Genomic DNA, 25,763 nt, shown 5'->3' with positions numbered 1-25,763 from the left:
TGGGTGGTGATTTGCTTTGTATTTGGACTGTGTCACAACTGGCCACCCTTACAAGTGGTATGTCTGGGAGGGAGACCACATTTTACTGCTTTTGCTCAGCAGTTTCCCCTATTGGTGAGCAGTGTGTGTTGTGGCTGCAAAGCAAAAAACAATGCAATCCTTTAAACAATGCCTTCCAACAGTGTTTCCCATGAGTCAGTGGAGACATCAGCAGAAGGAGCACTGGACCTTTGACAAGCCGGGAAAAAGCCATATGTTGGAAGGAGATTAATATTATGCAAATAATAGGGCATACAGACATTTTGTAAATGGGTAGGCCGATCTCATTATTGATCTACAATTAAGCCAAACTGTGGGGTCATAACATCCTATTATGTCTAGTAGATTAAACTCAGTTAGGCCGTCTCTTTTTGTTATTGTTTCAGATGGAGTTTTAGAGCTTTCTTAATTCAGGTCAAAAATTGAGAGGCTTCTTCATAAGCATTTTAATTAACCAACTGAAGTATTCTCTTGCCCCCAGAGACTCACAGTACCAAATCCAGAGCTCAGCCCTTTTGCCCCTCTCAGACTGTTGTATTTAAACTCAAATAGTGTTTCTGTCCCTTTATTCAAGTCAAAAACACATCCATCAAACCAAACCCACTCCCTTCCCTCACCAAATGCTTTGGAAAACAGAAGTATCTTGAAAGTCTGATATTTTGACCTAAACATGTTCTTTGCCCCTCCCCAAGTAAAGAACAGCATATCCAAAGAAAGCAACCTATATATATGGAGGAGGAAAATCCTGTTTGGCCTGACTTTGGGGCTACATGCTCCTCACAGCAGGAAAATTTCCTTCCCCAAGGCATTGGTGCAATAGAGTCATGTGATCATATCTCAGTGCTGAGTAAAAACCAAGTTCTTTTGCAGGACCACTCAGTTTGGTGCACTGTCCCTCCAGGGAGAAGTTCTTGGCTTGGTTTCTGCAGAACATGCCGCTCCTCTGGTTAACACTGATCTCCTTCCCAGTCCATGGTGGCTCTTGCCAATGTTCATTAGACTGCAGCTTCTTGTGTTGGTACTGACTTCATGCCATTTGTCATCCCAGCATATTTGCTTAAGGAGAACACCTGCCCCTTGCAAACTGTCACGGGTGATAAAACTGTGCTCCCCAAGTCCCCTGCTCCTCCATATCCTCTATGTAGAGCTGGCACAGATACTGCTCTGTTCCATCTTGTGGGAGCGTGGTGCACTGTAGGCAGGGAGGACGTTGAAGAACAAGCATGGTTTTGGGAAAGGCAGCAGCTCCAAGTGGTGGGGGATGTAGGGGAATGTGCTGGGCAGCCAAGCAGTTGTCAGCTGCCCTTGCAGTGGTGAGTAGTATCCTGTGGAAGGGATGGTGGCTGCAAACTTCCTCGGCATCAAGCTAGGAGCCTTTTAAGAGTAAAAATGAAGTCTTAGATAAATCAGTACTGACTTTGACTTTTATTTAGATACAAATTGCAGTCAACCTTAGTTGTTTCCCTGGTGCTTAGTAATTAAGGGAAAAAAAAGTAGACGAATAGGCTCCCTGAAACCCAGTGAAGTGCTCTGACTCAGGAATAAAGGCAAAATATTCTTTGTTATAGCTATGGAAATACTACTGACAGAGAAGGACTCTGTGCGCCAGGCTAGTCTAACTGTCCTGGGCCTACAAAGGGCAACAGTTGTGGGCAAAAGCCACAGATCAGCCTAACAAGGCTGGACACTGTGAATGAATACTGGCTAAAGAAACACAGCTTTGTGATTAGAAATGTTCTGTTCCTTCCAGTTTGGGACATTGCCTGCTGTGGTAAAGATGTTTTGACCCAAAGCATGATTTACAGGGAACGTAAATCCATGTAAAAATTTTAGTAGTAAAATAGGGTAGGACTACCCCACAAGAGAGACCTCACAGCATATTTATGGAACAGGTTTAGTGATAATACTTACTGCTAAAAAAAAAATATGTTCATTGACAACACTTGTTGGGACTTATTTGGATCATATCACCATTTTTTGTCCTTCTGACTCTCTCTCTTGGATAGTCCCATGTGACGAGTTGATCTGGTGAAGGATAGCTGTCTCCCCTCACTGGCTTTATAGATAGCTACCAGTACTCACTGTGATATCTGACTTGGGAGCAGGAATGAAATCAACTTCTGTCAGATGCTGAAGGCCTCCAAAGTTGCCAAATTTTTCGTGTTTCCTCCACTTGGCTCTCTGGTTCTGGAACCAGATCTGAATGCAGGCAAGAAAGGATGCAGAAATAACTGTTACAGAAGGAATTGCTCACATCCGACTAATTTTTCTGTTCATTAAGTGAGGTTCAGAGAACATTGACCTCTAGCTCAGCATAAACAGAGGCTGAACCTAAAGGAAAACATTGTGTTTGACACAGAACCTCCTGCACTTTGCATAGCAAATAGAATCTCTGCATAACTGGAACAACCACTTTTCTCTCACAGAATTGCATCTTCTAAAAATAAATATTATATTGTATAAATATATAAAGTAAAAAAGACCATGTCACCATTTGAGCTATGACGACAGGGTTTTTCCTGTATTTGTCTTGTAACATTTTGAAATTCATGTAAGGATACTAAGCAAAAGATTCAAGAAGATGCCACCTTTTGAATCACTCAGCACTCTCATTGTTATCTGCCATATCTTTTGCTCATGGCAACCAGTTTTCTCAAGGCAGTTTCTTTCATCTATCAGTTTATTTGACCTGTCTGGCTTCTGGCTGAGACACAAAAGTATTAGCTGTGTAGCCAAAATAGTAGATTTTGTGGCAATGTTGTGAAAGTTGGATTCCCTTTCCATTGTAGACCAGCTGGCTTAGGAACTTGCTGTTTGAATGTAAGCATTTCTTACTTGGCAAGTGGCTCAAGTGAACACAAGGTGTTAGGGATCAAAAACAGATGCTGCTGATTGAAAATATATATGCATTTTAAATCTGATAATGAATAGCTCAATTATTTCAGCATCTCTTGCCCAGGAAGTAATGGGAATGCCAGGAGACCTATGCTATATTGCTGATAGTTAGCATTATCTGAGGTTACTGAAAGGACAGACTTGTTTATCTGGGTTTGCATGTGTTTGAGAACTGCTTAGTCTGTATGAACTGCTCTATTCCCTTTCGAGCAGGCAGAAGTTATATGGTGAAACAGTACCTTGAAATGATTCCTCTTTATCACCAATAAGCAATTGAGGGTACAGCAGTGTACCAAAGCCAAAAAATCAACCTTTTAAGTGTCCTTTCCAGAGTCTGCACATTGGATAAAACACTCACTTGAGGGATTTCTTGTTATTACTTAATATCTGCACAGCTGTGTTTAGAACCCAAATCAAAACCATTTTGCCCAACTGGCTCTCTAACACCCCCACCCTTGGAATGATTTCTCAGTGTGCACCTTGACTTTCCTTTACTGGGATTTAAACCTATTCCTGCAAGTTTTATCCACCACAGATATCAGCCTACTGATAGTACTCTTTCTCTGCTTGCTATTAACCTGCAGTTTTCCAGTGCTTTTGAACTGGCACAGAGACAAAGCACAGCATTCTTGCATGTGCTTGTGAAAATCACACTGGTGCCAAAGCCAGGATCAGCTGTCTTCTTACTCTTGCCTGAGGCTTCACAAAGCACTCATTTGCCCTCTCAGCAGTAGCATTTGCTAGGAGCAGGACGAAGGAGGGTGACCAAAAGGATATTTGAGGAAACAAAGGCTAAAACAGAGTGCAGTGGGAGGTTGGTGTGCCCCATGTTGCAGGAACAGCTTCTGTCTGTTACTCTGTGCTCGTCCACATATTATTCTCCTGCAGACCTATGACTAATGAGACAGAACACGATGTACTAGAGAATCAACTTCTTCCTTATTTACCAGTCCCCTATCTTCTTACTATTTCATAACTCTATTATTAAAGATTTTACTGATTATGCATTACAAATTGACCTTTGTATAAGTAAATGGTTTCTATGAGAGACCTCCTTTGAAATGTCCTCATTTGTGATTGGACACCTGCTGCACATTCAGCTTCTTGTGTACTAGCACATGGCATCTTGATCTTAATCCAAGAGCAGCGTAAGACCAAGGCAAGGTCCTTGCAGTCACATGCCCTCAATGTTGTTAACTCTATCAATCAAATATGTAATCTAATTAAAAAAAAAAAAAAAAAAAAGATGAGTTTGACAACATTTGTTTTCCATAAGCCAACGATGAAAAGCATTAACTATATTACTCTTCTTTTAATTCATCATTAACAGAGGCTCATATCAGCTTTATCACTGTTTTGCCAAAATCAATGTTTGTCTCACAGGTCAGTCATTATCTGTTCATTCTGTCTACACTTCTAAGCACTGACACAATACTAGCTCTCTTCCAGGTCCTGAAATATCTCCTGGGCTCCAGGACTGATTGAATATCAAACTGATGACCCAAGATGCTTCTCAAGCAGCTTTTAAAGAGCTACTAGAAGCAAGATTTCAAAATGTCTTCTGCACTCCTTTTTTGGTTATATATAACAAATACTATCAAAATTAAAATAATCTTGTACTTAAGTTACCACTAGTTCTTAGTCTGGTGACCTTTATCAGTCAAGAAAGATGGAGAACTTCCATGTCAGATTCCCTGTCTGCACAGGGAATTTGCTATCTGGAATTCAGGTGTACTTTTTCTTCTTTCTTTTGCATCTCAGGTTGATGTTTCCCACAATAACTGAGTTTATTCCCTTCTTTCTTTTTCTCCACAGATTATAAATGACTTTTTTTTTTTTTTTTTTTAACATGGAAGATGGTTTTGTTCTTTCATGTGGTTTGATTTTCAGGAACACTGACCAGTAGCCCATCTCATGCTTCATGCCATTGCAGATGTGTTATGGGTGCACAGATATTGCTAGTAGGAACATTGCAGCTGTGCTGTTCCGATGTTCCCTATCTCCTTACTCTGAAGCAGTATCATCACAGTTAGTCCATAGTCCCAGGCATGTCATAGTCATTAAAATGCTCTATGGTGAACTTTGATTGTTAGAGTGGGATACATACACAGAAATACACTAATGACTCCAGAATTATGACAAGTACAGAAACTCTAAAAATCATCACAACTGTTCTAAATAGAATACCAAATTCCCAAATCCAGTGATATGTATATTTCAATGCAGCATATTTCACATACATCAGCCATATGGGGTCAGTGTTAAGCTCTGTCATCAAGATGATATTACAGCTGGGGGAAGCTAGATTAGTTTCCCTGAACTGAAATTACAGTCAGGGCATTTATAGTCTGTGGTCTCAAATTACAAGACATTAAAAAACATTTTCATTTGGGTAGTTATTTTCAATTTTTTGAAAAACTGTAGAAGTGAGACAATGTGAATTGCAATGAATTATGTTGCCTATAAAAGGTTGATAAATCGATACATATTTTTTTCATAAATGGCTGTTCCGTTGCTACAGAGTCCAATAGGTTGCTTATAACCGTCTGTAACTTCTACTTGCAATGCATTTAATATACTTAAACCACCTGTTAACCCTTTGATTAATCCCATTTGGTTAATCTCAGCTGTGTGACAAATGCTTTTTACCCTATTTGTAAAAGGAGAATAATGACACTGGCCTCTCATGTAAAGCAACACAGAGATCACATATTTCATTAGTGTTGTCACTCAGGCATGAAATATTTAGAATATATCCTGAGTAAAGAATTGATGCAGTGAGCTTAGCCTTTGGAGACATAATGTACCTGAACTCTGGCTTCTGGTAGGTTAATCTTTGCTGCCAACTGATTGCGAATATGGACATCTGGGTAGTGAGTCACTTGGAAAATCTTCTCAAGTTCCTGAAGCTGCTCAGCTGTGAATGTTGTCCGGATTCTCCGTTTCCCTTTCCTCTCAACTGTGCAAAGAAGGAAATATATATTGAATTTCAATGGAAATAGCCAGAGAACAACAAGAAGATTCAGAGATACAGAAATTTCTACAAATTGCTGTGCAGTTGGGATGGCATCTCCAACACCTTCTAGAGATGTACATACTTCAGATGCTTGTCTCCTGACCCAACAATGAATGTGGACTTTAGCATTCAAAAAGAAAATCAACAGTGTCCACACGCAGTGCTAATTCTGATTCACTGCCTGTCAACAACTGCAGACATATACATATTTTAAAATCAAAATGCATTTTAACCATGTTATCTCTGCAATGATTTTGTCATCGGAGTCCTTTAGTGTTGGATGAACCTTTGATCTTCGTTGCTCATCTGTCACATGTATTCAACATTCATTGCTAATTTATAATCCTTTATTAACTATTTGTGAGCAAATTCTTAATGTAAAGACAAAGAATAAGTAGATACTCCATTTTGTTTTGGTGCTGTTCTTGTGCCTGTGAAAAATCACCATTTTTCTTTCAGTTTATAAATCTTCCATGCCTGTCTTTTGCTGTTATTCTGGTGTTACTACAATTTCCCCAAGCTCTGAGGTGTAGTACCCTCAGAAGAGTGGTTTGAATATTCAAGGTCATCTGTGGCTATTTGTTAAATAAAATAGAAGTCTGTATTTTCCTTGGACTTAAAATGAATTTCTCCCCACTCGGGAAGCCATGAATCTTGTTGGGCAGTGAGGGGATAATGAATGAACGTGGAAACCTTTGTCCATAGATAAACAGTGTCAGGCCTGGCCTGCTTCCTCTCCCTAGACCAAGGCCCTTGTTCTCAGACTATTTCTTCAGGATACTTATCTAAGTTTTTGCAAGGTTACTGAGATCTATTACAAAGTCTGCAGTTGTTCCTCACTTCCTTACGCTCCTTGGCTCTGTTTGCGTGGACATGTTCATTGTTGCCTTAAAAACTGCCACTGAATTATTGTGGATAGGGACTGACTCTTTGTGCCAAGCAGTTTTTAGACTACTGTAACCTCTGAAACAGAAAAGAACTGCTGAACCTCATGACAGTTACCTTACAGTCAACATCTGCATCTTCCCTTCACCCCAGGGCACTAGTAACTTCTTTCCCACATCACCCTCCCACTGGATATCTCCAGCAGTTTCTTTCTAGGTCAAATCTGCTGAGAAATTACATATTTAAATGAGTTTTTAGACTGCACCAGTGTGACCTCACAAACAGGCTTTATACTGAGCAATCTACAGTATTTTTAAAATGCCCTCCCATGTAAGAGTATTTTATTTAGATCATGAACTATGTGATCCACCTGATGTAAGCTAGAATAAAGTCTGGATTGGTTTTAAATGATGCTGAAGGACTGATGTCTTGCATGCAGGGTGAGAGCAGAAACTAAGCTGTAAGGCAGCTGATCTGCAGAACACGGAGTTCAGCCTCATCCCATGTCTGGAATCCTTTCTGATGCACAAATGGAGAATGTTCCATCTGACACTGAATGAGCAGTGCAAAAAGCCATGCCCCAAACATTGTGAGTCACAGTTATTTCTTCTTCTGACCTGACTGCAGCTTGGTAGAAGGATAAAAATTAAAATCTCAGTAGTGTCCGTGATGAACTTGCTACTCAACAACCTGAAGTAATTGGCATTGACACAATGTTGCTGAAGAAAACCCCCTTTTTGAATAACTGCTTTTGGCTATCTATGGTCTGATGACAACTACCAATGCATACGATGTAACTAGATGCACACATTTCTTACTGGGAACAGTTACCCAGGGACAGTTAGCTTATTCCCTCAACAAAAAATACATTTTTTTCCTTTTTAGCATTAGCGTAAACTATTCCTAGCTGGGGCTGAATCAGTGAAAAAGGTATCTAAACACCTCAGACAATATAAATCAGGCTCTACCCCAACCAGAATATGACATTTTCCATTCTGTCATGGAAATTTTATTGTGATTCTGTTGACACAGAGTATAAGGAAAATAATTCTGCCCATCGATTTGGTAGGAAGATGCCTGAGATGCAATATTTGGGAACCTATAAGTAAGTACAATCCATTCTGAATACTTGCTCTTTTTAAAATACTTCAGATACATTGATAAGGAGATCATTCATGCAAGAATAACTGAGGAGAGTCATTTATCATAAACACTGTCAATATTCCCATATCTCAGGAACAACCTAATAATGCTTATGTCCAACTGAGTTAAATCCGTATCATTAGACTTTTCACTGGCCTATCAAAGTACTACTCATTAAACAGCAGACCTGGCTTCAGCCCCAAGTGAAAAATGTCATTTAAATTGAATCTTGCTGATGCTACCAGGGAAGAGATTTGAAATGAGAAGTATTTTTTGTATATATGCTGAAGATAACAACGGGCATCCTCTTCCAGAAGCTCTAATTACAAAGTTGCATTGACTTGAACCTTCCTAAAAGATGACTGTAAGAAAAGAAGGATTTATTGCACTATGAATCGAGAAGGGCAATATAAACTATCAGCACTGAGAATATGAATTTTAAGACATGTCCTTGAGGATAAGATATTACTAAATTAGTCCACAGCGTCTCTTGTGTGAAAGATTTTCACCTCACACCTTTCTGTGAGGACTGTCTTCCATATCTTCCTTGGAGATACTGCAGACAGGTAAGATTGAGTACCAAGGTGATATTTTGTCAAATACATTATGTTCTGTCATACAGTAATGAATCTCTCTGCTACATTTTTATCTTTACAATATAGAGTATTTATATTTCTATAGCACAGGGCAATTCACATACTGGGTCCAGAGAACAATTTTTTTGTCCTGACTCTGTAATGGTCTCAGAAATTTGAGGCCTTCCTGCAATGTCCTGCATGTCTCACTGGAAACTGATCTGAGCTCCTGCCTTTTGCTGTAGTGGGAGATTGTTCTCCAAACCTGGGAGAAACTGCAGTCTACCTCCAACATTTACATGGGGGGAGCAAGTGATCCAAGCTGAAAAGTAACTACCTCCTTTTTCATATGGTCCCAACTGCACATAAACTTCTGGAATACTAGCAGAGTTCATGTCCTGCCAGGCTTCGTATTCCATGTCAGTCTGTGTAACTTCTAGCAAACATAAAGCCTTCAGGAGAAACAAACACAACTACCTCCCAGAAGATTTCAGAATTAGCAATGAAAAAGACCCATGTGTTTTTAGCTTAGGGTTTTTTTTGATTGTTTGTTTTTTAATTCCTATTTCAGTGCACTACAATATAATTTGATAACTATGCAGAGAAGCTTTCTATGTTTTAAAATCTAACATTTTATTTCAGATGAAAAAAGTGGGTTTTTTTGTTTGCTTTTTGTGTTGTTGTTTTTTGTTTTTTGGTTTTTTTTTTTAGTTTATTTTTTAATTTTTAGTATTCTATCAGGATACATGAATAATTATTTAATCCAGTATAAGACCTATCTCATATGTTGACCAGACTCTATAGAGTAAGAATGGCTGAAGTGGCCCACAATGAGAATTAAATGATTGTCAAAGGCCATCTGGATCTGATCCCACCAGAGTGGACACCATATAAACAGCAATCAGTAGTTCTTATCAGTAAGCACCATACAGGTGAAATAAAAACTGAAGGCAAAACCTTTAGTTCCCATACTAGAGAATATTACTTGAGCTAGAAAAGAATGTTTTACATTATCAGACCTTGCTAGCTGCAGGACTTCTCCATTGACAGGATGTTTGTACACATTGTAGACAAAGATGATGATGTAAATATGTCCTGGCTATCTGCTTAAGAATTTCTAGATGCTGGCAGGACAGCTGGTGCAGAGTTTATTTGATTAATCAACCTAGACTGATGCAAGAAATCATCTGTAACAAGCAGTACAATACTATCTCTACAGGGATGGGATATAGAAGACTCGGTAGTGAAGAACATGAGTCTGGAAGGAGCTGCAAAGTCTGCCCTACAGAGAATATATGAGAATGAGAAGACAAAGGATGTGCATAGGAGATGTATATGTGAGAATAAACTTAGTGAGAATTGAACATCTTATAGTACCTGTAAGCCTGATAGAATGCCTTGAACCATTCAGTGTTTCAAATTTTGCTATAGAGGGGACAGGGAATGGATCTGCCTGATTGTACTTCCCACTGACAGCTAATAGACATTCAGAACTGGACAGCGCAGTTTAAAAGAGAATGGGTTCATGAGTTTTGAGTGTCTCCTCTCAGCATTTTTGATATGAAAACAGCTCAGATATCTCAATGACAGGAAAAAGAAACACCCTGTCTCTCATCTTTTCCACATTTTTCCTTCTTGAAAGGGCATGTTGAACTGTTTCACAGACATGACTTTTATGGAAGGGAAAGATCTACATAGTGCTGATAAGAGCCACTTCTGGAACCTGGTTTTTCAAAGTTTGCTCTCATCAGATTAAACAAAATAAAATAACAGGAGGTCAGGCATTAGGACAGTAGAGACTGAAGGACAGGCTTTGATTTCAAGTGGAAATGAAATTAAATTGCTAACAACAGAGACTCCTGTGAAGTAATCAAGGCTTTTGCCAGTAGAAACTGCATATTTTTCTATAAGTAATCAGTCATTCTACTTTTGATTAAAAAAAAAAAAAATCCATTAAAAATATATAAAAAAATCTGGGCTTGTATGTTAACATTTTCCCTTGCAAGATGAAACTTTCTGTGACTGTAGCTTTGATACTTCTCTTTGCCTTGGGACCTTTGCTTAGAGATCCCATAGCAAACAACGGCATTCAGAATTACTATCTAATAAAGAATGTGGGTGGAAGATGTAAGACTAGAAAGTGTTGAAAGTCTAACATTGGCTTTGCAAACGTAGCTTTAGAGTCTCTGGGGAAATAAGACTTTGTCTGAGTTTCCTGAGCTATTTTCTATGTAAAAGCTGGGATATTCAAGTGTGCTTTTATGCTCTGTGAAAGTCATTTACAGGTTAGCTCACTGCTGAAACCAAGCCTGGAAATACCAGGCAGCTAGATATGTCAGCATTTGCAGATGCTTAAAAATACAGCTGTCTATACATTGCCTTACTGTTGACATTGGAAGGGCCAGATGCTCCACGCTGATAAAGCAGTACAGCTTCTTTAAATTCAGTAACAGGCGCATTTGTCCTCTGCAGATCTGGCTTTTTTACTAGGTCAGACTTGGAGCAAGTTGAAACACTTGAGCTTTGTTGAAATACCAATTTTTCTTAAAGGCATGCTGCTAAAGGATAAGATTTGGTAGAATTGGTAGAAACTGCAGCAAGGAAAATTTTGATTAGGTAATAGGAAAAAAGATTTTCATCGTGATGTAGTGTGATCTGGGGATACAGTCCTGCAGAGGGTCTGAAGTCTCTATCCATGGAGATATTCCAAGCCTGAATAGACAAAGGAATGAGCAATCTAACCTAAGCTGGTCCTGCTTAAAGTTGGAGTTGGACAACTTGGTTTCCAGCAGTCATTGTGAAATTTGGTCATCAAATACCCACCTCTATCACTCCTCTCCTAAAAAGCAAGGCAATTTAAGGCTTTATACTACTCATAGCTGAAGGAGTTTAATTTTCAATTGCTTGTTTACATTATTTTAGCTTAGCTTAGCGTATAATGGCTCATTTTCACCACCCACTGTAACACAGCTGCAAGGTATTAAAGGTATGAGCAAATAAATACTGAAGATTAGTGCTTGTACCCAAGTTTGCTGAGTAAAAGCTGTGCATCTGCACTAACACTATACTTTGGCAAATCCATTCTGGGCTCTGGTTTGTAGCAGACAAATGGGCTACAGCCTCACCTGCATACCTGAAACAGCTAAACCAGTGTTATCTCTGCAGTACTGCAGTTGCAACTCCCATTTACGCTTAGCCTGTTAGCAGGCTAAGACTGTATCAAGCCTACTTGATCTCATTACTAGGAGCATTTGTTAGAGAGATAAAGAACAAAAATCCCAATGAAGGGCTACTAGTCAGTGCGACGCATGTGTTTTGAAGTATGTAATCTAGGCAGGTGAAAACTGGTGGGATCAGTTTATCTTGCTGCAATCCTCTGTCATTTCCAGACAGACCCTCCATCACAGTATGTGATAACCAGCTTCAAAGATTTTGCTGCTGCTTTGACAAGAAGAGAGAAAGCAGTTACATAAGCAAGCAGTAACTTCAGCTTCATATCCTCGGAAATATGTTTTTCTCAGTGTAACAAATATGCCTACATCCCTTGTTTTTCAGAAGGAAACTCAGGAGCCTTGACAAAGCTTCATTATATCTTGTTGAATTCTGTTTTTTCCTTTCAGCCTTTTTCTTTTCCTTTTTCTTCCTTTCAGAAGAAAAACACTCTCTCTTCTTTTTAATTCAATCAATTACAGATATTTGAGCCACCCAGCTGGTTCCTTCCAGTGACTTTTCTGGACACTGTTCCCCCATGGTGACATTCAGCTCATGGTGGTCAAGCCAATAGCAAAGCAATTGCCACTCTAAAAAAGAGTTACTACAGCGTGCTGATGGCATCAGGACAAAACATGCTTGTCTGGGTACTGCCCAGGCAGTCCCTCTCCTAGCTGAAGAGGTGTTTCAAGGCTTTCAAAAGTGCTTGTGCTGTATTTATTTAGGCGGGAATGTGGTACTGTAGCTAATCTTTACTAAAGTGGTTTTATTGCCAATTTCAAGATGGACTGGCACAGCCAGTGAGATTGATCCTAGTTGTATGTATACACTGTGCTCTAGATAGAGACTCCTGCCAGTGAAATGTAGCATTTAGCATCCAGCTGCTGGCCACTGAGGCGTGGCAGAAGTCAGCGCATAGCAGCAGGACTGGAACATTTAAAGGATTGACTTCCCCCCTGTTTGGTCTGCAATTCCCTGACAAAGAGCTGTGCTCACTCTACGGCACAGCGCAGTGCCTAATCACTTGACAGCAAGGCTGAAATGCAGAGAGGTGCAAGCTGTGGGCAGTGCAAACAGTTATGCTAAGAACACTAGGCCAGCAGTGGCTGCAGGAATTTCTCAGTCTGATTTTCAGAGGAGCTGGCAGGGAGATAGAACAACATAATCATTAGGGTTGGAAAAGACCTCTAAGATCATCTAGTCCAACTATCTACTTACCACCAATCTTGCCCTTAAATGACACACATCAAACCATGCACACGGACAGTTTGTTGTTGGGGATGCTACTCACCATCAGCCTGATTCCCTTCCAACTTTATCCCATCCCATCCACCAGCAAAGAGATGACGGTTAAGTATGACACAGTAATTTAGCAATGGTACTCAGTGTTGCATACAGGTTCACCACTGCACTCCCCCCCACACTCTCTGGTCATCAGCCTTTGTCAGAACCCAGCTGTCTGCCCATGTGCCCATGGAGAAAAACAAGCTTATGGCAGGTTGCACTGACAGCCTGTTTTCTTCTTTATTCCTGCTATTTGTGATTACTTGTATCTGTGCAAACCTCAAGACATCAATCAGGTACACTTGTTTACATCCCCGCCTCAGCGTCTGCACTCCCTCCAAGAAAGCCTATTTCCATCATTATTTTAGTACACAGCTTTTGCTGTTTCTAATTTCAGCATCAAGCATTTGCTCATACAGTAGGTAAAAGGCTTGCCATCAATATTAAAGAACAGTAATTAAAAGCACCAGATCCTAGGGGTGTAAAGAAAAGCTTTCAGACAATTGGGGAGAAGCCAATAAGTACTTCTAAGACCTTTGAAGTAAATTTATCAAGATGTGCCATCAACTTTACAAGTGGTCACGTTACACAGATTGGACTTGCAGGAGCAAATTAACCTCTACCTCCTGTGTAATGTGCCCTTTGGATCTGAAATTCCCAGAAAAGAAGGAGCTGCTTTTCTTTTTCATTTCAAATTGCTTCATTTCATTATTCAGGACAATGGGATGCTTCTGCTCTTTTTCTCAGTCCCATTGGCATATTCTGGGCAGCAGATATTTATCTGGAATTGTGATTCTACAGTGCTTCAGTGTCTTTCAGGAGTTTTATAAATGTGTTAAGTCAGCATATTGGGGAAAGGACTGTTCTGTGAGTGATAAACCATGCCATTTCACAGAAATACATGGATTTGACCATATCGTTTGCAAATGAACAGAACAAATGAATTTGTGGCTTCAGAGAAAGCATAAACACCAAACTAAAGATGCCTGACACTGGCATCAATGCAGAAGGGACATGGCTTATGCCAGAATTTTTCCAGGACTGGGATAATCTCCATATTTTCCATTGTCTTTATGATAATTGCCTCCAGAACTTGTCAATATGCTTTGGGATCAAATATATTATGATTAAAATTAATCTGTAAGAGTAATAAAAAGATCTTTGAGTTCCCAATCAGCAATGAGCAGAGGGTTTCTGCTATAGAAATACATGAATGACTTCTACTCACTGTGGCAGAATCCTCTACAGTGAAAGACGGTGACGTGAGCTGCATGAAATCACACTGTCTAGTTGTTCCATGTCCTGAATTCCTCAGTTCCTGCTGAAATTAGGAGCTAGCCCCATTTGTGGAAGCCTGATCTACCTTGTGCTTGAACTACTGCCCAGAGAATAAGTCCCAGAAGACTGGGCATCTGCCAGTGTACTAAGGTGATGCTACTATCTGTCTTCTCTGAGGCACTGACCATTCCCTGGCTGGAGCAGAGCACTGAAATCATTACCCATGCTTAAAAACTTATGAAATAATTGCATTTCTGGGAACACTCACCCACTGCATTTGGTTGTATAAAGTTACAGGAGACACACAAATACAAATGTTATATAGCCAGACTCAGCCTGAGTGAAATGCACTGTAGAAGAATTGCCCACGAGAACTTGAATCAAGCTGGGATTCTGCAGCAGGAGCTGGCATAGGTGAAATGTTAAGTCACAAGGGTTTCACACAGGGCAGAGAGGAGGAACTAAAAAGAAAATGAGTGCTCAGTATTTAACTTGGGTGTTGACATGGTTTTGGTGCTATGATGCTGACTGATGGCTGCAAGAGTTTGCTGTGCTTGTTCCTAAGTTCTGGAGACACCAGCAGTGATGGCGGTTGCATATAGCAAAATAGCAGCCATCTACAACTACAGCTCCAAAGTAAAGCTTCTCTCAGTATGATCTCTTTCTAAATTGGGTTGTGCCAATTCTACTTCTGAGATCTGGGTTTTCAGAAAAGAGTTTTTCATGCAGTTTGCCACAGGTGAAAGTATTCATGTGCTGGATGAAATCTTCCAAATTCAAATGGGGGCTCAGCAAAATTAAATGGCACTGCATGTGTATCTCTAACATGAGGGCTCTTCTTTTTTTTATTTTTTTTTTCACTTACAACACAGCCTCTGAGTTCAAAGTGCAAGAAGTGCTTTGTGATAAGGGCATAAATCTCTTTGGTTTAAATGATACCGCATTTCTAACCCATTTAGTTGCAGAAGCCATCTTGTGGGAAAAGCAAGTTTCTAGGAATACTGCAGTGTTATGGTCTTGCCTGGAAATATGCTCCAAATCCAAACTCAGGGGTCACTGTTGGAGTCCTCCTGCTATCTCAAACTGTCTGCTCATGAAGTGTGTACTGTCATACTCTCCTCCTCATCTTTCTCCTCCTATCCAAAGAAGCACCAAACAAAACCCATCTCTCCCTCCTCTGAAGTGATTTTATTGCATGCTTCATCTCTTCTGCTCCCTGACATCTGCACAAATGTGTCTACTCAGTCAGAGCCATGTGCCTTTTCTCACAAACTGTGTAGATATTTTATACAGATAGAGGGGTGAGAGACTTGTCTTCCATGTCAGAAGGCTCTCCTGCTGGTGAGGCTGATGTTATCCTTTGACACCACCAAGATGGCTTCTTAGCAGGCTCTGTACTTGGCACTCATGAGGTTGCACTTCGTGTGCAGTGCCCAGTTTTTGGCTACTCACTACCAGAGAGACATGGGGGCCATGGAGTGTGTCCAGAGAAGGGCAACAAAACTGCGAGCGGTCTGGAGCACAAGTCTGATGGGGAACGGCTGAAGGAACTGAGGTTGTTCAGTCTGAAGAAGGCTCAGGGAAGACCTCACTGCTCTCTACAATGACCTGAAAGGAGGTGGGGAGAGGTGGGAGTCACCCCCTGCTCCCTGGTAACAATGACAGAACAAGAGGTAATGGCCTCAGGTTGATCCAGGCGAGCAGGCTGTGTATTAGGAAAAATCTCCAAAAGAGTGTGCTGCAGTGGCACAGGCTGCCCAGGGATGCAGTCACCAACCCTGGAGGTGTTCCAGAACTGTGTGGATGTGGCACTGAGGGACGTGAATGGTGAACATGGTGGGGATGAGTTGATGGTTGGACTGGGTGATATTAGATATCTTTTATAACCTTAATGATTCTATGATTCTATGAGTGCTTTCGGATTCTATGTAACCAGCCTGTAGTGACTGTGCCAAAAGAACACCCGGAGCACAAAGTCACTAGACATGGTAAGAGAAGTTTGTTTGCTATTATCTGCTGGGGATGATGCCAGCCTACCTCTCCTGGAGGCTCTGCTGCTGACTGCAACTAGAAAAGGCAACTCCAGATGCAGCTGAGGCAGGAGAAAAAGAGCTGCCTGCTCTTTTCCATTAGCAGAGTGGAGGATGGAGACTGGAGCTTATGATGCTGAAAAGGATTTTAAACCCAGGCTTCCAGCTCTCTGTTAAGAATGACACAGTGTGTGAACAGGATCCGAAACATCATTGTTTGTGCACTGTGGGGAAAATGCCAATCCAGTGCTTTTGGTTCCTCCCTCTCCTTCAGCCAGTTTCTATCAAAGACTCAGCAACTGCAGGAACCAGTAGCCTAGAAAATGGCACATCATTAAAGCTCTGCTTGGTTTCAAAACCCCACTGCCTCCAGGGAACAGAGGGATTTTGTTTAAAATGTCTTTAAAATACAAGTTGTCATTGAAAGGGTCAGCTCAGCCCAGCTCAGTTTTATACAGGTAATTACATGCTTTCTCCCGCTTTGCTTATCAGGTGGGTACCAACCACCGTGTCAGTCAATGAGGCTAAATGCTGAGCTGGGACACTTGCCTACCTCCTCTGCCACACTGGGAAAGTGTCTTCACCGTGGCTGGGGACTCCCTCCTGCACAAAATACTCTCCTTTTCAACATTCACAGGCAGCTTTGTATGCCAGAGATGAGCTTCCCTGACCCCTCCTTGAGGATGCAACATGGGATTTTGCCTTCCTGTCATTTACTGCCTGCAACTTATAAGAAGAAAGTTGGCTAAAATATTCACTTATCTTGCAGTGCTCCTCTCTGCAACAAGACAGGTGGTCTTGTGGAGAAGGAGGAGGTGACAGCAGGTTCTCACAAGACAAACCATGTGGGAAAGAAAGATCTCGCTACTGCTACTAAGAGGCAGTTTTCTGAAGTGTAGCATTATTGTCCACATTAACCTTTCTGGAAACTCAACAGACTTAAAGCAGCACTTGTCACATCCTACATGCCAGAACTATTGCCCATTGCCTGTTTGCTTGTTTGTGTGCTGCTGACCTGTTCACCGCCTGTGCTATGGGTCCAGGGTGTGTGCAAGGCATCAAGCTGATTCGGCATGTTCGGCAGCCTTGCTCCTCAAGTTGTGCAATACCTGGTTCCTGCTAGCTCTGTAGATTGCTTCTCAAAGTAGGAGGGCAATAAACCCCCAAAGGAGTCCCTGTCATAAAAACTGATAGGGTTGACAAGCCTGAGCTACAGCTTAGCTCAGAGGGCGGGCCCTCTGATGGTTAGTCTGAAGAATTACACATAGAATCACAGAGAATGATAGGGGTTGGAAGGGACCTCCAGAGATCATCAAGTCCAACTCCCTGCTCAAGCAGGTTTCCTACAGTAGGTCACACAGGAAAGCATCCAGACAAGTCTTGAACATCTCTAGAGAAGGATACTCCATAAACTGGCTAGACAGCCTGTTCCTGTGCTCTGTCACCCTCAAAGTAAGTAAGTTCTTGCCTGTATGGAACTTCTTGCATTCCAGTTCCATTGGCACTTGTTCTGTCGTTGCATACCACTGATAAGAGACTGGCCCCATCAACTTGAATCCCACACATTAGATATTTATAAACAGTAATTATATCCCTTCTCAGTCTTCCCAGACTAAACAGTCCCAGAGCTTTCCTCATAAGGGAGGCGCTCCAGACCTCCATCATCTTGATGGCCATCTGCTGGGCACTCTCAAGAAGTTCCCTGTCTTTCTTGAACTGGGGAGCCCAGAACTGGACACAGCATTCCAGATGAGTCCTTAGCAGGGCAGAGCAGAGGGGGAGGATCACCTCCCTTGATCCACTGGCCAAGTTCTTTGTAATGCACCTTAATGTACCATTGGCCTTCTAAGCCACAAAGGTACAATGCTGGCTCATAGCCAGACTGTTACCCATCAGCATACCCAGGTCCTTCTCCTCAGATCTCTTTTCCATCAGGTCATCCCCTGAATTGTACAGCTGAATCACACCTGTGACTCAGGCAGGAGTTTTGAGTAGAAATATACGTGATGTCTGTTGTTGCGTATCAACATGTAAGATAACAGCTATCATTTTGAGTACTCTAGGAAGAAGTTTTGGTCTGGAGGCACTCACCATGAAGTGGATGGTCCACTGGGAAATCACACAGTTGGTCTTCCTCTTCCTCATGTTTTCTTTTGCCTTCCAGTTGTTCACGTCCTATGTCCTCACCCAGGAAGGAAGCTGAGCTGTCAGTAGCTCTCCTGCAGTGAGCTGACTGCACTTTCTTTGCTCTGGCCATGGGGGTAGCACACATGGCAGGGAGAAGCATTTTATCCGAAGGGAAGTCATTCTGTAATTGACTCCTGCTGCTGAAATCTGTGAAGGACACAATACAGCAAAGCTTTGAGAAAACAAATGTAATTAGGTGCACTTCCCTGTAAGGGTGAAAGAAAGAAACATGTCTGGTCTACATACTTTACCAATACAGCTAGATCATAGCTAAAATGAACTTACTCTGTGTTTTACATCATTTTTAGGATGACCCCCCGGTTGCCAGGGGCATGACTGTGGTGAATTCATCCCCCAGATTCTAATCTTTTCCTTGCTTTCTTCATGTTCAAAATATGAGTGTAGAAATAAGGAGACAAAGCCAAAAGATCAAGAAAGATCAGTCTCCATGCCAGGAACCAAGTCACCGGCTACCTTTTCTGAAGAACCCAGAAATGCAGTAAATGTGGGGCTGCTCTAGAAATCTATCAGCAAGATTGCCATAGAATTTTCTGGATGCCAAATGCTTTTCGATTCTGATCCTTTCTTTAACACCTGTAGGTATATCTATTGTATAGGAAGACGGGCCATAGAGCAGGCTAAAGGTCATTGTCTTTCCTGGCCCAGGACCTTTTGTCCTACCTGTGACCAGCTTGCTGCTCAGATTTAGGTATCACCTCATTCTAATGGTAGCCTTTGCCCAGGCTGACTCAACATTTCCCATCTACCTTTGTGACAGATGACACTGGTGCATAGTGCATTATAAACATTCAGTGGAAGTTGAGGCTAATCTCAAGTCTCAGTCTTGACTGTCTGGAGACAAGATAATTGGGTCTCTGCTGCTTTAATGGGCAAACCCAGATTTTGATCTAATTTTCCTCCTTGCCTGGACTTCTTTGCTTGGAAGGGCAGAGTAAGAGGCAACGCATAAACTCAGCAAACTTTGTGAAATTTAGGTTCCATGGTTAACACTGCACTAAAGCTAATGTTACAGCACAGATCAGTTATTAATACCAAAGAACATTAAAATATTAGCATAATCGTGGACTGAGCAGTCACTCACATTTAGGCTCTGGGAGTCACAGCACATTAAGTTATTCTGCTCACCTCTCTCGTATTCAAACAGCAGTGGGCATGGCCCCAAATAGGCTGTGCTGGCAGAAACTCAGCTTCTAATACCTATTTCATTTCTGGTTCAGGATATAGTTCTGGCAAATCATCTAACTTTTTAGAGTTGTCAAAGTTTTATTTTCTGAACAAGTAGCAAGTTCTATTTCTAACCAGCCTTGAAGCAATGATAATTATAACATCTGGAGATGAAGTGACCAATTCTGCCCTCAGTAAAAACCTAGACAATAGGAATTGTACAGAGGGATGACACTGACATGAAGAAAATACAGTCACAGGAGCTCTGGAAATTAGCCAAAATTTCTTTTCAGTGATGAATGGTTATTCAAATGTTATCTTTTCAAACTACCTCAGATCTCCGGGGAAACTGGGGAAGTACAACTGCATACGTCCAGCCATGCTGACCTTAAAAATGTGGTATAAGTTCCACCTCTGTTTTTCATGCATATCATGCAAAATGGGACTCCTTTAATTCATTTAGGATCAATTCATTTAGAGTTTTCTGGTTGGGAGACAGATGGAGTACAGAGCGACATTCATGGGATGAGGGAGAAGAATAGATCTGGAAATGGACACTGGTATGGAGCTGGGATTAGATAATTTGCTCAAAAACTAAGATGATGTCAGTGTTAGTGTATATTCTTAGGATTTCTATCTCAGTCCTTCATCACAAAATTAAGGACTAGCTGCACTTTGTTGCCAGATGGGATGCTGTGAAGACAAAAATGTTACAAAACTGACAGCACTTTAATACTACACTAATGAAGAATACAAGGGTGCCTGAGCAAGGTGCTTTTTGAAGAAGTCATTAAGCCTTCCTAAGGATGACACTGGAGTTTTCCAAATTACGATACAAATAAATAAATAAATAAATAAATAAATAAATACATTTTTCCACAAGTCTTTATCTTCCATACACAACTTTTTCTGCTTGGAATATTTCCCTGAGATACTCACATACCGTAATGATGGACATAACAATGGACATATTAATACATATAGAACAATCATAGACTGACAAAGACAAACCAAGGAGGGAAAGGGAGACTGTCCTAGGCAGATGGGAAAATACCAATGTCTACATGAACTGGTATAAAGGAATGGGAGAAACTTTTCTTTAAGATCAGAGAAGCAAATTATAGTGGTATAAACCTCATGGAGAGGTTGGAAAAATCAAAGGAACTTTCTGGAGAAGACTGAAAGTGGATGAAACTGAGTTTAAGGCACAGATCTAAGAGTTAAGAGTTCCAGAATCTAGTCCTACTCCTCCTACTGCAACTTTCTACGGTACTTGCTCATCTCAACAAGCAAGGGCACTAGCAAGTGGTAGCTCTTAAGGCCAGACAGTATTTTTCAATGCATATTCATATGACTATAGCAAAGAGCTCAGAAAAGTGATCTGTGAATTGGCATGGGGAGTAAAATTTCCTCCCAAAATGGCCTTTTTGGTTTGACTTTCAACTGTGTAGGAACGGATGGAAAATTTCAGGCGAGCGTGTAAGATTTGTTTTTGGAAATAGGAGGTTATTTCCAATGCTCTAAGTTCTATTTAAGCCTCTTTGTGGAATCACTGGAGAGAAACTGACCTGTTGAAGGCCTCAGGCATTTTAGGGTCCTACTAAGATGGTGAATAGGGACCAATCTGTTACTGAGAACTGCAAGCAGCTTTTTTTTTTGTGTGCTGTTTTTCTCTTGCTTCTTTTTTTAGGTAGATACGTTTTTCTTGTGAAAGGTGGGGTGAATTGCTGATATTGGCCAGATGGTATCTATTCAGTTATATGCCTCCATCTTCTGTTTACTCTTTCGCAACAAATCTGGGTGGAGTGTTGCCATGGGTGAAGTAAATATTCACCATATTGACACTTGTGTGTGAAGCAGCAGTTGAATTCATATTAATTTGCATATCCTTAACACAACAGGGCATAATGCTGACAAAATAACACAATTACTGCATCTATTACTGCTTTTACTATTAATTTCCCAGGTGTAGTGTACTTAACCCAAGCTCTCCTTGCCTTGACAAAAGACCTCCTGTTGGTGGAACCTCACTGACAGAAACTGGGGGAGTAATGAACAATTATTTCAGATGTACTTTCAAGCACATTAAAATCAAGTTCCCAGGGATTTCAGAAGAGGGGCCAATTCACTTAACAGATGAGTGACTTGTTTAGCAGACCGTCCCTTTTTCTAAAACACACCTGCTAGTCCATGCTCATTAAAATGGAAGATTTGACTCTAGGGAGGAGACCAGTACTTTCTGAGTGTTTATTTGTGCCCCTTGCAAAGATCATGGTTACTCTTTCCAGGCACTGTGAAAAAATTAGAGGGGAGAAACAGGCTGAATACTAAAACATCTTGTTCACCATTCCTTTTTTTAACTTTGTAGGAGTCTCTCAAAAACTCAAAACTTTCAGTAGACTTCAGGCCAACAACTGCAGTTCCAGGACACCTGGTAGTCATGTTTGTGTAGTAATCACACAAATGCCTAATACTTCAAACAGGCTTGTTGGAAGACTACACTCTTTATTCCAAATCACAGTGAAGATACCATTACAAAAATATGTGAACTTAGGAATCAGACCCAGAAATCTTCTAGATGTGATCAGCTACTGCCCCAGCTTTCCATGAGTTGCTGTCACTGTACACCACATTCTTTTTGTCATATAACTTAAGTTAGTTCTAACTTCTTGTTGGCATCTGGTCCTGTGCCCTGAGTTGCCTTGGAAAAGGACTCCAGGGTAAACTATGATCATGTCCCTCATTTCTGACATTCTGAATCTTCCGGTCCCACCAGAATATTCTCAATTCTTCTCTACACACAATTCTTCTCAACACTTGAACCCAGAGTTAGGATTTAGGACCAGTGTGACCTTGGTCTCCAGACTGCCTAGATCAACAGACTGGCTGGACAATTGTTTCTAGCCTGGGTATCTACTTCATGGGAGATATGGGTATGTGTATGAGACATCTCTGACTCTTGTAAATCATAGCCTGGCTCAGACGCATAACATATGGGAGGTGGGAAATCTACAGTAAGATGTGACTCAGCCCTGACCTTAGTACTTCCTTCTTTGCTGCTGCTGAGCTGTTCTGAGAGAGCAGCTGGATTTGTATCCTATCCTGGAATTTCCACCAAGTTCCCTAGCTCATTTAATTTCCCTGACTTTGGCCAAATTATACATGGCTAAATACTTACATAATTTGTTTAATGCCAGTGTTAAATGACATGAAGTTGGATGACTTTGATGAAACACAGCAAGTATCCCAAGATGTACAGTGCACAGTGTTACGATGTTGAAACAAACTCTATCTGCAAAAGCTGGCAGTTCTGCTGGGAAGGTAAAGAGTAATAAGCTTAGGTATCTCTTTGGTGTTAGTAAGAAACTAAAAGTGAAGATCTGCTTTTTCATTCTATTTTTTAAATTCTTTGATCAACTGCAACAACAATATAGAACAAAATTTTGGAATTTCTGTACATCTTTCCTATGTTTTCTCAGTTTTAGAGAGAGGTAGGTGAATATTCATGCATATATGCATGCCTCTTTAATTAGTCAACGTTTTACACTGCCTCAAGTATATTAATCCAGCCTTATTTCCAGCAGAGAATAGAAGGGACACTGTATTCTCTTGGTAAGCTAGCCCATGGCTGGATGATGATGTGAAGTTAAAGGCAAATTCAGGCTGTTCTGCCTGCATCACTTTAAAGGGAAAAACTGACTGTACTTTCAAGTGTAGCAGTTTGGGATCAGACTGCACTGTCAATACAGTAAAGCAATTCCCAGAACCTGCCCAGAACCTGCCATGTTCCACATACTGTTTTGTCAGTTCTTGAGCATGGAGTGGAATGCTTAGCTGAGATGCACTGTAAAACAGGGCTGGTCATCTTCAACTTACTGATCATGAAACAGACTTAGTATAATTGATCCTGACTACAATATTCTTTTTGTTTGTTTCCGGAGAGATGTCTCACGTTGTTTAAATGCAGTTTTGTAATCCATGCTATGAACAGCACTGTCTGTTTTCTGTGATATTGCATGTTTCACTTTGGATCCAATAGCACAAGGTGATGGCCATGGGCCTTTTGGAAAGGACTTTCAACTCACAGAATCCCACTCTTGCAATGTTCATAGAAGCACTTCCTCCCACTAGGCAACCTGGCACCCATTCTCCTTTGTCATGTGGGTCCTCTTATGTTTGCACCATCAGCTATGTCCTTGTCCACTCCTGCAATCTAGCAAGTTCTGTGTTTCAGGACCATAATTAATATGTAGCCTGGATCTGGTGCTCACTTTTCTGTACCTCCCTTCCTGATTTAGATCTTGTTTTCTTTCCCGTCCAGATCAGAATTCCACTATGACATAAAAAGAGCTGAAACTATCTGAATAAGCAACAATTACTTGAACCATCAGGTCTTTAGAAAAAGACTCTCTTACTGATAGTTCATCCAGTGTTCAGGTAAATGGGGAAGTAATCCACAAAGAATTTCTCTGTGTTACAAAAAATAAAGTGTATCATTTAGCTTTGTTGAAAGCAGTTAAGCAAGAAGTGTATGAAAATCTTCCATCAAAACTTATGATCATTTTTTTCATTTAAGTGAAGATGCCTGCATACATAAAACACCTCTGTCTCGTGGAAAGTGTAGATTAAAAAAGAATAATAAATACTAGATCCAGAAAGTGATGGTCATTGATCTTTATTAAGGAAAGAAAGGAGACAGTTTCAGAAGGGGTAGAAGTTCACTGATAGCCGAATTAACTTAACTAAGGAAACTCAAGTCAAAAAGGCTAATGTACTGCTGCTTTGCTATGGTCGAAGTCATGATATATAGTTATATACTGGTTGGTTTTATTTAGAACATGAAAAGGCCTAGTGTCCTTGACAATAAGCAAAAATGATTAAACACGGATGATTTTTCTTTTCTTGTTCTAGTGATTGAGTTCTAAAACACCTTATCTACCAATACCCTTACAGACCATTTCACCTGTCTGAGGATGAGTGGTCAGATTTATCAGAAAATGATACAAAATGAAATCTGACTGCCACTCCAGACCACAGTCAGCTCTTCATATAACTGTAAATCATCTTCATTAAGTTGCAGCGGTTTTAGGGCAGCTTCCTGAATTTCAGTCTCTCTTTCCTTGTGACAAGCAATGCTTTCCTCCTCCCCGCTACCCCACTTTTTTTTTTTTTTTTTTTTTTAATTAATATTAGAACCTATTCTTTTTAAAGGGAAATGTACAGGATGTTCTATTTGTTTTCAATAAGGACACCTCACTGTTACTGAAAAGAGCTACCTGCAATGACTGTTCAAGTTGCATACCCATTTCTCCACTGACACTGGATGGTTCAAAATCCCTTCAAAGAAGAGCCCTATCTGCTGTGAGGTTAAAAGGAAATTAATTCTTAGAGATAATTTCTGCAATGTAATGAATTATTTGTGTCTGACTGGGGAAATCCCAAATTCCTGAAGAATTTAAAAATAAAAATTCTATCTAATCAAACCAGGTGGTTTTAGTGGTTAAACTAACAAACAAAACAAACAAACAAACAAAAAAAAACCACCAAAAATGAACCAAACCAAATAAACAAACAACAACAAAAAAAAAAAAACCCCAAAAAAACAAAGGTAATTTTTCATTATGTGAACCTGTACTTACCAAAGGCCCACGGTGATTCTGCTTTTAGAGTTGGAGATCTCTCAGCATAGTTATTCCTGTTCCTGGTTTCATTGCTGGTGGTACTGGCAGAAGGTTTCTTTAAGATCTCCTCAATGGAAAAGGACAGGCTGGGCTTCCTCTGGCTGGCACATTCACAGGGGTCCATCATCTTTCTGCCAAAGGAGCCCCAGGGGGGACAGTCTTCTCCTGCTCACCCTGCTCTTGATGCACCCCGAGAAACATGCAGCTGGGAAGGTGTGCACCTTTCCCTTCTCGTGCCTAGCCAGCCTGCAGGAGCATACGAAGAAGAAACTGAGGCAACCCTGAAATGAGCACACGTGGCTGCTCCTCTCTGCTGGCCAGCTTGGGATCTAGAGCTGTGCTTCCGTGCCTGGGG

General features: G+C 40.8%; 1 protein-coding gene across 1 annotated transcript; it reads right to left on the bottom strand.

The window, feature by feature from the left end:
- On the bottom strand, window positions 1–25,763 carry ISX (intestine specific homeobox). The gene is made up of 5 exons (XM_015863546.3): window positions 25,367–25,763; window positions 18,447–18,689; window positions 5,742–5,893; window positions 2,122–2,238; window positions 1–1,413 (listed from the first exon to the last, which is right to left on the bottom strand). Exons 1-5 carry the CDS (start codon window positions 25,533–25,535, stop codon window positions 1,177–1,179), a joined length of 918 nt encoding a protein of 305 aa, XP_015719032.2. The 5' UTR covers window positions 25,536–25,763; the 3' UTR covers window positions 1–1,176.

The sequence above is a fragment of the Coturnix japonica genome, chromosome 1, assembly GCF_054131305.1.
Source record: "Coturnix japonica strain WE chromosome 1, WE-NBRP24, whole genome shotgun sequence".
NCBI classification, from domain to species: Eukaryota; Metazoa; Chordata; class Aves; order Galliformes; family Phasianidae; genus Coturnix; species Coturnix japonica.
This window is presented reverse-complemented; position numbering and strand designations above follow the sequence as displayed.

Excerpts from the sequence above, each read along its gene's own strand:
- ISX (XM_015863546.3), bottom strand. The coding sequence starts at position 25,535 with ATGATGGACCCCTGTGAATGTGCCAGCCAGAGGAAGCCCAGCCTGTCC. Across the intron at positions 18,690-25,366 it reads AGAATCACCGTGGGCCTTTG|ATTTCAGCAGCAGGAGTCAA; the intron begins GTAAGTACAGGT and ends TGTCCTTCACAG. Across the intron at positions 5,894-18,446 it reads AGTGGACCATCCACTTCATG|TTGAGAGGAAAGGGAAACGG; the intron begins GTGAGTGCCTCC and ends TTCTTTGCACAG.